Here is a 13,855-nt window from a genome sequence, read left to right as displayed (position 1 = left end):
TCTGTTCTCCCAGTCCCTCCTCCCCAGGGACTCAGGTCTGTGAGGGAGCAGCCTAGCCCATGTGCGCATTCAGCCTGGTGGTCAGAGGTCTGTCACTGGCCACCTTGTCTGCCCACTCCTGGCTTTTGTCTGGCCATCTGCCTGTCAGCTGTAGGACTGCCTTCCAGTAGGAGGAAGGGGGGCGGGGAGCTGCCTGTGCCATGACCCTGGCCCTACCCTGGCTTGCTGGCCTCTTCATTCCACCTGGGACCTCCGAAGCTCCTCCCATCACTGGCAGCAGCATCCCCACTGAGCCCTCTAAGAGTCTGCTGATCTCTTGTTCTGGAAGAACAAAACCGGGTCATGTCACTCCTCTGCTCGGCATCCTCCAGTGTTTTCCTTTCTCACCGGCAGAAGCCACCGGCATCACAGTGGGCCACAAGGCCCTACGGCTTATGGCCTTCCCCACCTCCCCAACCCCTCTGTTGCAGCCACTCTGGCCTCGTTGCTGTTCCTCAAATGTGCTAAGTATGCTCCTGCCCCAGGGCCTTTGTACTGGCTGTTCTTGCTCCAATGTTTGCATGATTTGTTTCCTCACTTCTCTTAGGCCTTTGCTGAAATGTCACCTTCTCTGAGCCTTCTATTTAAAATTATAACATCTGCTTTACACATTTCCTGTCTCTCATTTCTGCCTTTTATCCTCCTTAGCACTTGTCCAATCTGACATACTATGTTTTTTTATTTTATTGTCTGGTTCTCAGTAGAATGAAAGCTCCAAGAGGGCAGGAATTTTCATTCATTCATTCATTCATTCATTCATTCATCCACCTATTCAGTAAAAAGCAAATGACAGTGTTTCCAACTGTAAGGACAGCCTCTGCAGCATGTTGGGAGGGAGGGCAGCTATGTAATGTCAGGTATAAGACCTGGAGTTCCAGGCCCAGTTCTGTTCTGATTTGCTGTGTGACCTTGGGTAGTTCCCTTTCCCTCTCTGAACCTTTCTCAAGTATAATAAGGAAAGCAGTGTGGTAAAGTACAAAGAACACTGGCTGTAGAGTCAGGTAGATGGGATCAAATCCCCACTGGGATGTTTACTGCTGTTGGGGCCTTGGGAAGGAATTTCTCCCTGAGCTTGTCTCCCCATCTGCCAGCTGGGATGGGTTAGAGTGATACACAAGATGCTTTGTACTGAGCCCTAGCACAGCTTCTGGCCTGTAGAAACTGTTCAATGAGTAAATCTTTACTGTTTCAAAAGTACCCTAAGGACTCACTTTCAACTGGACGAACTGTGGACTTGCATTGAAGAGGATGGTGTCACCCTAACCCGGAGGGCCTTTCCTGCCTCTCCTCGGCCCAGGCCTGGCCAAGGCGGTCCTCTCTGGGGTCGCTTCCTCGGTGCCCGGCCCAGGCCCTGCTCTGCCTTCTGAGCACTTGGCCTCATGCTGGAGTGGTCTGGGCAGGTGGGCTCAGCCACAGTGACCCTGCATGGCCCCTCAAGCTCTCCTCTCCCTGCACAGTGTTCATCTGCAGCTTCATGGTGGCTGCCCCCATCTTTGGCTACCTGGGTGACCGCTTCAACAGGAAAGTGATCCTCAGTTGCGGCATTTTCTTCTGGTCAGCAGTCACATTCTCCAGCTCCTTCATCCCCCAGCAGGTGAGGCCTGTCCGGACTTACTGCCCAGTAACCCTGTGTGTCCCATCCATTTCTCCAGTGTATGACCAGTCTGATTGACCTGTTCTAGTTAAGACTCAGAGTTCCAGTCCCTTTGCTTGAACCTCAGGCAGCATCTTCTTGGTGCAGTGGGTGGAGGGGGTCTTTGGGTACTTGTATAAACTGGCCCTGCAAATAGGATCTTCCCCACACTGGCCAGAACTGAAGGACTTGCAGCCCACTGTGGTACTCTGACTCTTTCTGAGCTGCTTCTGATCTGAGGAGGTTGCAAAGAACAAGGGGAATTAGTCTGGCTTAGGAGTCAGGACTCTACTTCTAATCCTGGCTCTGCCATCATTTTGCTGTGTGACTCTAGGTGAGTTGCTACCCCCTCTGGGCTTCTCACAGTTTATTCTTCATTCGATGAGCAGCTAACTCCTTAGGTCAAAATCCTAGTGAGGCAAACATCACTTCAACAGAAGGAAGGTGTTTCTTACTTGTCTCTCACAATTCTGGGTTTGAATATCCCAACTCTGTTGCTCGCTCAGCTTTGTGATCTGCAGAAGTTTACCTAACTTCTCTGAGCCTGAGTTTCTTCATTTTTAAAATGGGGATAATACCTCTCAGCTTGAAGAGTTATTGTGAGAAATAACTGAGTTAACGCCCAGGCCCTGCATCATGGCAAATATTCAACAAATCATTATTTCTATTCTTTTTTCCAAAAAGGAGATTTGTTGCTTTGAGATTTGTTGCCTACTATAGAGAGAGATAGAGGAAGAAGGAGAGAAGACCAGGATATGTCCTTAAGGGGTTTTCAGCTTAAGGGACAAAGGAGGAGACCCTAGCCCTGCCCTTGGGAGCACCCAGGCTAGAGGTGGGGAGATGTGACAGGAGCTCCCATGTTCAGAGCCTTTGGGATATGCTAAGTGCTGAAAGTCTTCACTGTAGAGCGAGCAATCTCTTAAAATCCATGGGTCAGGGAAGGCTTCCCGGAGGAGATGTCATTTGAGCTGGGCAGGTAGGACAGGGAGATTTGGCTTTTTGGTAAAGGTAGCATGGGCAGAGGGAGCAAACCCATGGATTTGGGTACAGAAATGGTGGAGTGTGTTGGGAGATCAAGGAGCAGAGTGTTTTGGCTGGAAAGGAAGGCAGAGACCAGGTTGGGGGGCATGGGCTTTCTCCTGAGGGCAGTGTAGGACCCTGGAAGAGTCCGAAGAAGGGTAATGGTGAGTCAGATTTACACTGTGAGGATGGGGAGGTTAGAGGCGAGGTCAGGGAGGAACAGCAGGTTTGGGGGTACAACTTTGCTTCACGGGGCAGTTTTAGAGGAGGATCAGGCTCAAGTAGGTTCTGGGCCCAGAGTGTCAGGTAGAGCCTGACACCCACAGTCAAAAATGAGGCCTGGACCAGAAGCCTCTAGGCCTCTCTGGGCTTTGTCTTGCCCCTGGCCAGGCTCTTGGTCTTCTGAACTCTGGGCTACTTCTGGGATTGACCAGTGAGTTCAGGACCATGATGCCAGTGCTGGGCCCCACTCCAGGTATGTGGGAGGGAGGGAGGGTTGGGGACAGATGATGGGCAGAGGGAGAGAAAGAAACAGGTAGTTCACCCCCAATTAATGTATAAATTCATTGCAATCACAATCTGAGTCCCACAGGAGTTTTGAGTGGACCTTGGAAATGTGATTCTGAAGTTAATTTGGCAGAGAAAACACCCAGGAACAGCCAAGAACATTGTGAAGAATAACAGTGAAAGGGGCCTTGCCCTGTCGGTTATCACAATATGGCTATTCTAACCACAACATCAGAGGGATAGACTAAGAGGTCAATGGCACGGAGTCCTCCTTTCTATGGGAATTGAGTGTAAAATGAAAGTTGAATCTTAAATGGTTTTGAGAGAATTGACTATCCATCTAGATGAAAAAGAAAGTTTAGTCTGTATTTCAAAACACACGTCAAAATAAATTTCAGATAGCTGAAAGTAAAGTAAAAAAGCAAACTATAAAAATCTAGAACTATAAATCAACAATAAAAAGACAAATAACCCAGAGAAAAATGGGCAAAGGATACTGACAAGCAATTCCAGGAGCAGATACCCAAATGGGCACTAAAAGTATGAAGAGATGGTGTTTGGTTTTGTGTAATCAAGGAAATGCAAATAAAATGAGATACCATTTCACACCCATCAGATTGGCAACAATTAAAAAGGCTGACAATACCAAGTGTTATTAAAGCTGCTAGTGGGAGTGTAAATTGATAGACTCTTTGGAGAGCAAAATGGAGGAATTTTGTAAAATTCTAGCTCTATCCATTTCATGGCCCAGCCTTCTACTTCGAGGGATACGCCCAAGAGAAACTCTGACTTGTGGACACATAGTGACCCGTGCATGCAAGGATGTTTGTTGCATTCCTGTAATAGAAAAAAAAAGGGGGAAATGATCTAAGCGACCACAGTAGAGCAATGCCCAGATAAAATGGGGTGTCTTCATCCTATGAGACTCTTCACTGCAAAGGAATGAACTAGATCTATATTAACCAGCAGAAAATGGGTTACCAAAAGATTGAAATGAGGTAAAAAAAAAAAAAAAAAAAAAAAAAAGCAAGTTGTGGGACAAGATGCATGGAAAGTTTCCTTTTATGTTAATTTCTTCAAAGCACAGGGGACACCAAGTGTTGTTCATTAGTACCTGGATGTGTAACAAATGCACAAATGCACAATATAGTGGGTACTGGGTGCAGGATCAGGGTCAACAGGATCCCCTGTCAGCGGGCTCTTATCTGCCTGCTCTTGTACCGAAGAGAATGATCGAGGAGATCCCTCCTGTTCTCTTTCTCTCTCTCTAAAATATAAAAACAAAACATTAAAAAATATTTTTAAATTATTTTGGGGTGGAGTATGCTTTCCTCAAAAAGACATGAAATCCAGAAGCCATTAGGGGAAAATCAACAGGTTGGACATCATCAAATTAAACACAAAATAAAGCTTCTATATGGTAGAATTCCCATATTAAAAGTAGAAAGAAAGATGATGGAAAATGTTTGTGGCATATGCAATAAAGGATCAATACCCATGATATATAAAAAGCTAATAGAAATCAAGGCAAGAAAGACAAAATATCCAACAGAAAAATAGGCAAAGGCTGTGGGCTGCTAATTCCCAGGAAAAGAAGCAGAGGCCAGGAGCTAGGGGGCAACTCAGAGAGAGAGTGAATGAGCTACAGAAGTGAGAGGCACAGAGATGGCTGGACAAGAGCAGTGACAGAGGGCCAGCAAAGTGCTGGGCAGAAGGAGAGAGGGAAGCAGGGAGCCTGGAGGAGGGCTGAATGTGGGCGATGCTGGTTGGATGGGTGGTCAGGGAAAAGATGACCAGGCTGGGTTCTCAGGCCCTGGGCAGCTGGGGGGATGGAGGGGCCTGGTCCACATCAAAGGGGTGGTAACACTGGCAGCTGGCATGGCCCCACCCTTCCCAGCTCAGTGGGGCTTTGCTCTTTGATGTGTGTATTGGGGAGGGGCACTGAGCTCACTGGGTTGCCCTGACCACTCCCCACTCTCATGGGGCCCTCAGTGCTGCCAGGGTCAGCTCAGCTGCCCTGCCCGAGAGTGGGACGCAGAGTGGGAGTGACTCAAAGCGGGGCCAGATTCCAAGGAGGAAATCTAATTTTGGGAGGGTAGAAACACAGTCTATGTCCTCCATGCTTATGGGGATGAAGGGGGCCTATCTGGGCCATATCTACGATTCTTCACTTGGGAAAGTCCAGTTCCATCCCAGCACTGGGCCAGCCAGGCCCAGTCAGACCCACTATATGGAAGGTAGATCTGAGGCCCAGTGTGCCCCGGGGGTGTAGTGGTTGCCAAGGCAGAGGTTTGGGCTTCATTTTCTCCCTTGGCTCCTGGACCCTGCAGAAGGTGGGGAGCGAAGCGGGGACCAAGAATGAGTAGTCAGGGAAGCAGAACAGTCTCCCAGCATTCTCCACACCTTCCTCACAGCACTTCTGGCTGCTGGTCCTGTCTCGGGGGCTGGTGGGCATTGGTGAGGCCAGCTACTCCACCATTGCGCCCACTATCATCGGCGACCTCTTCACCAAGAACACACGCACGCTCATGCTGTCTGTCTTCTACTTTGCCATCCCGCTGGGCAGGTGAGGATCCAGGCAAGGTCCCCTTGGACTTCTGACCACTCTTTCTCCTTGAGGCAGCCCTCTGTGACCTAAACATGTGGGTGGTCAGGCTTGGAACAACACCTAGACCTGTCCCCAGATGACTGGCTGGGTGATTGGGGTGGGCGGGCGGGTGACCTGCCCGATGGATAGTAAGCATCCCCTGCACATACCATCCCCACCCCCACCTGTCCCTGCCTGACTGCCCGTCTTCTCTGCAGCGGCCTGGGGTACATCACTGGCTCCAGTGTGAAGCAGGCAGCTGGAGACTGGCACTGGGCCTTGCGGGTAAGCACACACTCCAGACCAGATTATGCCTAGGGTCACTCAGAAATTCAAGGACAGAGCCTGGGCTAGAATGCGGGCTTGGCCTCCAGGTTTCCCAGCTCATGGGCCTGGGCTCTTCTAGATTAGTCCACGTTGTGGTATCTGGGAGCCCAGGGATGAGCAGAGCTGGACTCAGCCCTGCCACCTCAGGGGCCCCCAGGCTAAGAGGACAAAAGACTCTGCCGCCATGTCAGGAAATTCCAGGTCCACGATGGTGTTTCCTGCTATAAGCCCTGCCACTACTACAGTGAGGCAGAGACAAGACCTCTGTGTGGGGGCCCCCTGGGTCTGCAGCCACTTCCCGTCCCCTGGGAAGACTCCAGGCAAGTCTCCAGCCAAGGCTCCAGGACAGTGCAATCAGAGGAAACAGAGATCCCCAGTCTCGCAGAGGAGAGGAAGCTTAAGACAAAGTGTTTTTTCCTCAAAAGCAGGAAGGAAGCAGCCTCCATGGAATTTCTTGATGAGGGTGGGGGTTGGCTAATGGAGAGGAACTCCCCAGCCCATGGGCTCCCAGGCCTGGTGGGGGTGGGGATAGAGTTCTCTGTTCTTATGAGCTGATGGAGGAGCATGTTATTTTGGAATCCAGGCTGCCGAGATGTGTTTCTACCCCAATCCCCACCTCCCGCTATCTGGAGAGAGGCCTGGGGCCTTAGAGATTCTATTCTTGACACTGGACTGGACACAGGGAAGACCCAAAGGAGTCCCCAAGCCTCTGTTCTCCTGGGGCCCAAATGGGCCCCTCCCAAATGATAATCTACCTGATCTATCTGCTGGAAGCTTCATGCCCAGCCAGTCCCTTCCCAGTGTCCCCCAGGGCAAGGAGCTCCCATGAGGAACTTTCCCAGACCCAGGTATCTGGTATCTGGCTCCCTGTCTACAGGAAATCTTTTTCTTCTCTCACTCATCATTCTACACATCCAATATCTACCTATCTTCCTTTTTTCCATCCATCCATCCATCCATCATTCATCTTCCTGTTTCTCCATGTGTTAATTCATCCATCCAGCGATCTATTGATCCATCTATCCATCTTCGTATCTATTCTTCATCAATTAATTCATCCATCCATCCATCTTTCCATCCGTCTGTCCATCTCTTTGTCCATCTCTACAGCCATGTTCTCCCTCCTCCATCCACCTGACTGTCTTTCCCTCCTTTCAGTCCCCTCTCCCATCCTGCCCCTGGTCTGGACACTCTAGTTTGATCTGCCAAGCCCTTTTTGCTGACCTCATTCCCAGTGGTTTTGCTCAGCAGTCATCAGGAAGGATGGGCAGATACTAACCCAGGGGAGGGACCTGGAGCCCAGAGAAGGTGCAGCTTGCCTGAGCCCCTTTTCCCAGTGCAGCAGAGATAAAGCTGATTCTGCCCTGGTGTTCTTACTTGGTGCTCCCTGCCCCCTCAGGTGTCCCCCATCATGGGCATGATCACAGGAACGCTCATCCTCGTCCTCGTCCCGGCCACTAAGAGAGGACATGCCGACCAGCTCGGGGGACAGCTCAAGGCACGAACCTCATGGCTCCGAGACATGAAGGCCCTGATCCGAAAGTGAGTACTGTTGGGAGAAGTCTAGTGGGAAGAGGGAGGTGTGCTGAGGCGAGAGGTCACCCGTCGCAAGGCGGCCCGGCTGGCACCCTCGGCCAGACTCCCTACTATCTCTGTTGCCCACTATGCTGGGAGTGACATTTTGGGCACTAGTGTTTTATTATTCCTGCAGCCATAGCCCTCATGCCTGGAACCCATAAGGGAAGACATTAGAAGCCTTCTGTCCCTGGGGATGGAGTGGGGGAGAAAAGGCTACCTTCTGGGCCAGCTGCAGGGCTCTTGGCCCCCACTCAGTGTCGCTGCCCTGGCCTCTCCCCAGCCGTAGCTACGTCTTCTCCTCCCTGGCCACGTCGGCTGTGTCATTCGCCACAGGGGCCCTGGGCATGTGGATCCCGCTCTACCTGCACCGCGCCCAAGTAGTGCAGAAGACGGCGGAGACGTGCAGCAGCCCGCCTTGTGGGGCCAAGGACAGGTGGGGACAGGCCGGGGTGGGGGTGGTGGGTAGTAAGGTGGTGAGGGACATCGGACAGAAGTGCCAGCCCCTCTGCCCCAGCCTTGGGCTTCCTCTCAACCCACACCCCACTGTCCTCTGTCCCCACAGCCTCATCTTTGGGGCCATCACCTGCTTTACGGGCTTTCTGGGTGTGGTCACGGGGGCAGGAGCCACGCGCTGGTGCCGCCTACGGACCCAGCGGGCTGACCCTCTGGTGTGTGCTGTGGGCATGCTGGGCTCTGCCATCTTCATCTGCCTCATCTTTGTGGCCGCCAAGAGCAGCATCGTGGGGGCCTACGTGAGTGCAGTGCCGGGTACAAGGGTGGTGGTGGGGGCTGGCCTGGCAGGAGATGCAGTCTGACATATGGGGCCCTCCCTCCCCATGGGGAGGCTGCTATCTGCCTGCCCCTGCTCTTTCCAGGGCCTGTCCAGGGCTCTGGTGTCCTTCAGGGCTACAGGCATGGCTTGGTAAGCCACAATTTCCTTATGAGCCTGACTGCCAGGAGATGCAGGCCCTGGGGAGGGGTGGGAAGCTTTGGGGTTCCCTCCCTAGCAGCCCTGGGCCGCTGGTGGGTGGAGGGCCTCCTGACAGTTGCTCTGGTCTCTCCTGTGCAGATCTGCATCTTTGTTGGGGAGACACTGCTGTTTTCTAATTGGGCCATCACCGCAGACATCCTCATGGTGAGGCAGGCTGAGGTTGCCTTTGCTGACTAGGCCTCTTGACCTCTTGGGGCAGCTGGGGAGGACAAAAGAAGGGGTGGAAGAGCTGGCAGGGCTTGCGGAGGCCGGGGAGGGGGGGGGTGGGCGTGAAGGCAGGTGAGCCTGCAGGCTGGGAGATCAGAGATGTTGGAGCCTGCATGGGGATTGAACGGGCAGAAGGATTGGATGTAGGGACTGGGTGGGGAGGGAGACGTCCGGAGGCTCAGGTTTGTGGCCCGGAGGCTGGCAGTGCCAGGCTGACACCAAGGGGGTGCTGCCTGCCAGCGCTCCTCCCCCAGGGTCTGAGCTTCCATGGACTCTGCCCTCCCAGCTCAGCCTGGGTCCCAGGCACGCCTGCCCAAGTGCCTGCGGCGGGGGCTGGGTGGACAGAGGCTGTCTTCACAGGGCCAACAATGGGCTCTAGACCAGCCAGCTAGGGACAAAAGGCTGTCTGAGTGTGGCAAGGGCTGGTGTCCCTGGGTGGGGTTGGGTGCAGCCTGGGAAGAACTGGGAAGGGGCTGTGGGGTGATAAGGGGTCGGGGGTGGAGCGATACCTGGCTCTGCCCTCGCTGATCCTCCAAGTCAGTGTCAGGAGAGGACTGGGAGAAAGAAGTGCAGGAGACCAGTGGGGTTGGAGGTGGGGGTTAGGGAGATTGTCTGGGAGCTGCCAGGACAGGCTCTGGGGGCAGGATGCCAAAGAGCCCCCCATGGGCTGACACTCAGGGCATTCAGGGTTTGGTGCCACAACATGGGACAGCTCAAGAGATCAGAGTCTGCCAGGCATTGGGGGCTCTGCCAGCTCCTCCCCTTCAGAAAAGCTACCTTCCCTACGGGAGCGTCCCTGAATATCTGCTGCACCTGGGGCTCTCTCTCTCTTGTGGACAGGCTGGGGGGAGGTGAGGGGAGGTCTGACTCAGCTTTGTAGCTCACCATGGAGCCGGGCCCAGTGGCAGGGTCACTGCCCAAGCCCAGAATAAAGGGAGGAGGAGTCTGTCTGCAGGGCAGGATCCCCATTCCTGCCTATGTCCCCAGGGGCAGCCCCAGCTGCTTGACAGGGTTTGGGTCCCAGGGAAATCATGTCCCATTTTATTAAGTGTAACAGCCAAGTGACTAATTATTACTGGAAATGGGGTCATACAAAACCATCAGATCCAGGTCTCCCCCCCCCCCCACTCCCTGGGTGCTCAGTAGGTATTGGCTGCTCTCACAGACTGTCTAGATGAGGTAGCTGGAGCTTGGGGGCAGGAGGCTGCCTAGGGGCACCCACGGAGCTGGCTGCTGCTTGTCCCACTGCTCCTCTGCTGACCTCGGCCCACCCAGCTTTGGACTTGCAGCCCCTGGAGTTAGGGCCTGCTCTGTGTGATAGGGAATCCTGGGGTCCAGCAGCCCCTGGCACTTGGTGCTGTGGGCGCCCAGGCAGGATCCTCCTCCCTACCTCCCCCACAGGCCGACCTAGGCCTTGCCAGCTTCTCATGGAGAGGGAACCAAGATGGGAAGGTGAGGGCAAGAGGCTGGGAGGTCAGGGTTCTGGGCTTAGTGCTCCCTGACTTGTGTGTGATCTGTGTCCCTCTGTGCTTCAGTTTCCTATAACCACTGCATTTGGCTCCCCACTAAGAGCCCAGTGTAGAACCTAGGGCAGTCTGGTCTCATGAGCTGGAGATGAGCAGACAGCCCTGCTGGATGGAGGATGCGGTAGGAAGAGGGAAGGGCCCAGGGGAGTGAGGTGTTAAGACACCAGGGCAGAAGGGGTCTGAGGGTGTGAGGGCTTCAGAGGTGTCCTGACCCCAAGGATGACACCAGGTGGGTGAGTTTGACTCCTCTGGCCTCTGACCTGCCACCTCTTCTACAGTATGTGGTCATCCCCACGAGACGGGCCACCGCCGTGGCCTTGCAGAGCTTCACTTCTCACTTGCTGGGGGATGCCGGCAGCCCCTACCTCATTGGCTTTGTGAGTTCCCCAGGGCTGAGCGGCTGGGGTGGGTGATGGGCTTTGGTAGGTGGGCCGGCCCTGACGTCCATCCCCAATCCTCGCAGATCTCTGACCTGATCCGCCAGAGCACCAAGGACTCCCCGCTCTGGGAGTTCCTGAGTCTGGGCTATGCCCTCATGCTCTGCCCTTTCGTCGTGGTCCTGGGTGGCATGTTCTTCCTCGCCACTGCTCTCTTCTTCCTCAGTGACCGTGCCAAGGCTGAGCAGCAGTGAGTGGGGGTGGGTTGGGCCTGTTGCTTCTGCTGCCGCAGCCCTGCCTGGGGTGGTGGGAGGGTGATTTGGGTGGGTCGCCTGTACCCTTCCCCCAGGGTCCTGGACCAGCCCCCAAGCCTTCCCGTCCTTATGATTCTGCCTTCAGTTCAAAAGCCTCCATCTCATACCCAGCGAGGGACTGGGAGCTGTGGGAGCCCATGGTGGATCAGGCTGTTCCTGGTGGTTCTAGACTTGGGGTTTTCTCTGGAGCTAAACGTCTTCGGAGCTGGGACCCCTATCCTTCCTTTTCCTCTCATTTTCTGACTTCTCCTCTCCTCTTTACTCTTCTTTCTTTCTCCTCTCCCCACCCCTGGGCTCTCCCACTTCCCCCTGGGGCTGACGAGGTCCCTGCCCAGCACGTCCGGTCAGCCGGCCTCCGTGATGCGATGTGCCAGAGCAGTGCCTGGGCCCGGTCCCCGCTGATCCACCACCTTGACCCTCGCCCGTCTCTTCCCCAGGGTGAACGAGCTGGTGATGCCACCTGCATCCGTGAAAGTCTGAGGCGGTGAGTGCAGGGCAGGGGCCCTGCGGGTGGGCTCTTTGTGGGAGAGGAAGAGGGGGTTAGGGAAGAGAGAGCACTCAGGGCAGCACTTTGCTCTTCCTCCTGAAATGTTGCCTAAATGGACTGGAGGATCCATGGGAAGGGGGGCAGACTCCCTCTTCCAGTAAATCAGCACCCTCCCCCTTCCTTCCTCAGAAGGGCTGAGGGCAGAGATCAGGGCTGGGACTGGCCAAGACTCTGTGCTGTTCTGGATTCTGACATCCCTGATCTTCCTAGAAGTGCCAGGGCCCTGACTCCTACTTTGACCTTCCTCTGAGCCTAGCCTCTGGGGGTGCACTTCCCAGCAATGCAAGACCCAAGGTCGCCATACCCCCCCACCCCCCTCCACACACACACACCCTGGTCCAGTAGACCCATACCCCTTTCACGCCCCCAGAGCCCAGAGAAAGGCATCTTTCCAAACAAGGAAAATGAAGAAAGGAGGGAAGTTCTAGATTGGCCCCTCCCACAGCTCCACTTCTGATCTTTTATTCTCCTCTCTCCAGGTGCCTCTGGAACAATGAAGAGTCCTCTCTCCCACCTAGTCTGGGAGGTAGCCTACAGCTTCCCAGCCCTGCTGGGCTGTCCAGGTTTCCATGTGACCCACGGGTGGGCACCCACCCTCTCTGGTTTGGGACTGAGTGGCCATGGATCCAAGAAGAGGCCATGTCCTCAAGTAACCTGGAAAGCTGTGTATGCTGGGGCCACATGGCTGGACAGACCCCCAGCCCTGGGTTTGGGCTGCAGGGCCCTTGGGGCCCAGGGAGAAGACACCCTCCATTGGGGATGTGGAGAGAGCCTGGCCTATCACCAGCTTACGTGATCCTGGGCAAGTCCTTGCCCTCCCCAGACCGTGGGGCCTGTGGACTGGCCTTTCCCATGCAGCTTGCCCAGCAAGGCACTGTTTGCAACTTTGAAGACCCAACAGCTCCTGGACTGCACAAAGAGGTAGCCCAGGCCTCAGGGTGGCACTTCAGGCTCTGAGGCTCCCTGAAGGGCCTAATAGGTGAGGACTGCAGCCTCACCTTTCAGCTGAGGCTGTGACCTCGGGGACATTGGACTCAACCTGGTAGACCCAGGAACCCAAGTTACTGGGCATTTTTCAACCTAGCAGATCACTTGTCTCTGCTGCCTCAGGCTGGATCTCACCTGGTCTTCCAGGTGGAGACCATCCCAACAGAGAACTGGCACCACTAGGGGTGAAGGCCCTGGTGGCTTATAAACCATCTGGGCCCCCAGGCCCGAGATCTTTGGGGGTTGCCCATCCCTGCAGGGTTCCTTGCAGACCCTGGAGAACCTCTGCGGTTCAACTCATCCTGGAGTCCCTACAGAAGCCTATCCCAGGCTTGGCCCTTTCCAGGGGCAGGGCCCAGGGGACTATTTATTCCCAGAATCCATGGGGTAGTAGCCAGGGCTGTGGCTTCCAGAGGAAGCAGCCATCCTCTAAGCTTCCTGACCCAGGAAATAGCCTGGCGAGAGCCACCTCCACCGAAACATTGGCTGCCATTGCTCACACGCATTTCCACACAGCCCACTACTGCCCCCAGCCTCTGACCATCCCTGTAGTCCTGTCTGCATACACCATGCTATCCTCACAGCCACACACAGGGTACAGCTGCCAACTTTGCACCAGATCGCTGGCCCCCAGCGTGGAGCTTATCATATCCCTCTGTTCCACACTCCCTCCCTGCACATTTGCTGGAATTAAAGTGGTTCAGTTCTGGGGGCCCCTTGTGGCCAGTAGGAGACTCTAAGAGCCAGCTTAGACAATGTTCTTTGCCCTGTAGTTACTGGCTGGTGTGGCTTCAGTGGTGTGTTAGCTAGTGGAATACCCACTCCCCAACAAGCTCTGGGGTACCCTGGGGGGCCTAACAAGGGAGGATCCCCCCAAAGACCAGCCTGGCCCCTACCCCTACCCCAGCCTCAACTGGGGCCCCAGCAATGTTTTCTTGTTGTACAAGAACCAGGTCCAAGTGTTGCCTCCTCTTCCTTCCGGAAGCCAAACTGCTCCTTTATTTTTTAGAGCTGCTGATTGTGAATCTGAGTCTTAAGAGAGAAGCCAAATATATTCCTCTTGTAAATGAAGAAATAAACCTATTTAAATCATGCCCTGGTGGCTCTTGTAGGAAAGCTGCCCAGGGGCGGGGGGTGGGCACAAGGAGTGGTCACACCTGTGCTCAGCCAGCGTGGTGGCTGGCGCTGCACTGGCAGTGTCTACCTGTGCAGATC

At 54.5% G+C, this 13,855-nt stretch overlaps 1 protein-coding gene across 6 annotated transcripts in view; it reads left to right on the top strand.

Moving 5' to 3' along the window:
* The window catches only part of SPNS2 (sphingolipid transporter 2), a 35,845-nt gene extending 22,111 nt beyond the window's left edge, over positions 1–13,734 (top strand). The window contains exons 3-13 of one of the 6 annotated variants that reach the window (XR_001596193.2): positions 1,497–1,633; positions 5,614–5,765; positions 6,005–6,071; positions 7,513–7,655; positions 7,972–8,124; positions 8,254–8,443; positions 8,761–8,826; positions 10,694–10,792; positions 10,879–11,052; positions 11,544–11,590; positions 12,133–12,223. Coding sequence is in view for 5 of the 6 variants with exons in the window: in XM_016138799.2 (XP_015994285.2) it covers positions 1,497–1,633; positions 5,614–5,765; positions 6,005–6,071; positions 7,513–7,655; positions 7,972–8,124; positions 8,254–8,443; positions 8,761–8,826; positions 10,694–10,792; positions 10,879–11,042; positions 11,399–11,590; positions 12,133–12,610 (1,841 nt within the window). In the remaining variant the exon portion in view is untranslated. Of the gene's footprint in view, positions 1–1,496; positions 1,634–5,613; positions 5,766–6,004; positions 6,072–7,512; positions 7,656–7,971; positions 8,125–8,253; positions 8,444–8,760; positions 8,827–10,693; positions 10,793–10,878; positions 11,053–11,398; positions 11,591–12,132 lie in introns of those variants that run through there. The other 5 variants (XM_016138799.2, XM_016138800.2, XM_016138798.2 and 2 more) reach the window with 5 other exon arrangements.
* The last annotated feature ends 121 nt before the right edge of the window (positions 13,735–13,855 follow it).

This window comes from Rousettus aegyptiacus, unplaced genomic scaffold (genome assembly GCF_014176215.1).
Source record: "Rousettus aegyptiacus isolate mRouAeg1 unplaced genomic scaffold, mRouAeg1.p scaffold_m13_p_6, whole genome shotgun sequence".
Classification (NCBI taxonomy): Eukaryota; Metazoa; Chordata; class Mammalia; order Chiroptera; family Pteropodidae; genus Rousettus; species Rousettus aegyptiacus.
Note: the sequence above shows the minus strand (reverse complement) of the source record. Positions and strands in the feature narration are given on the sequence as shown.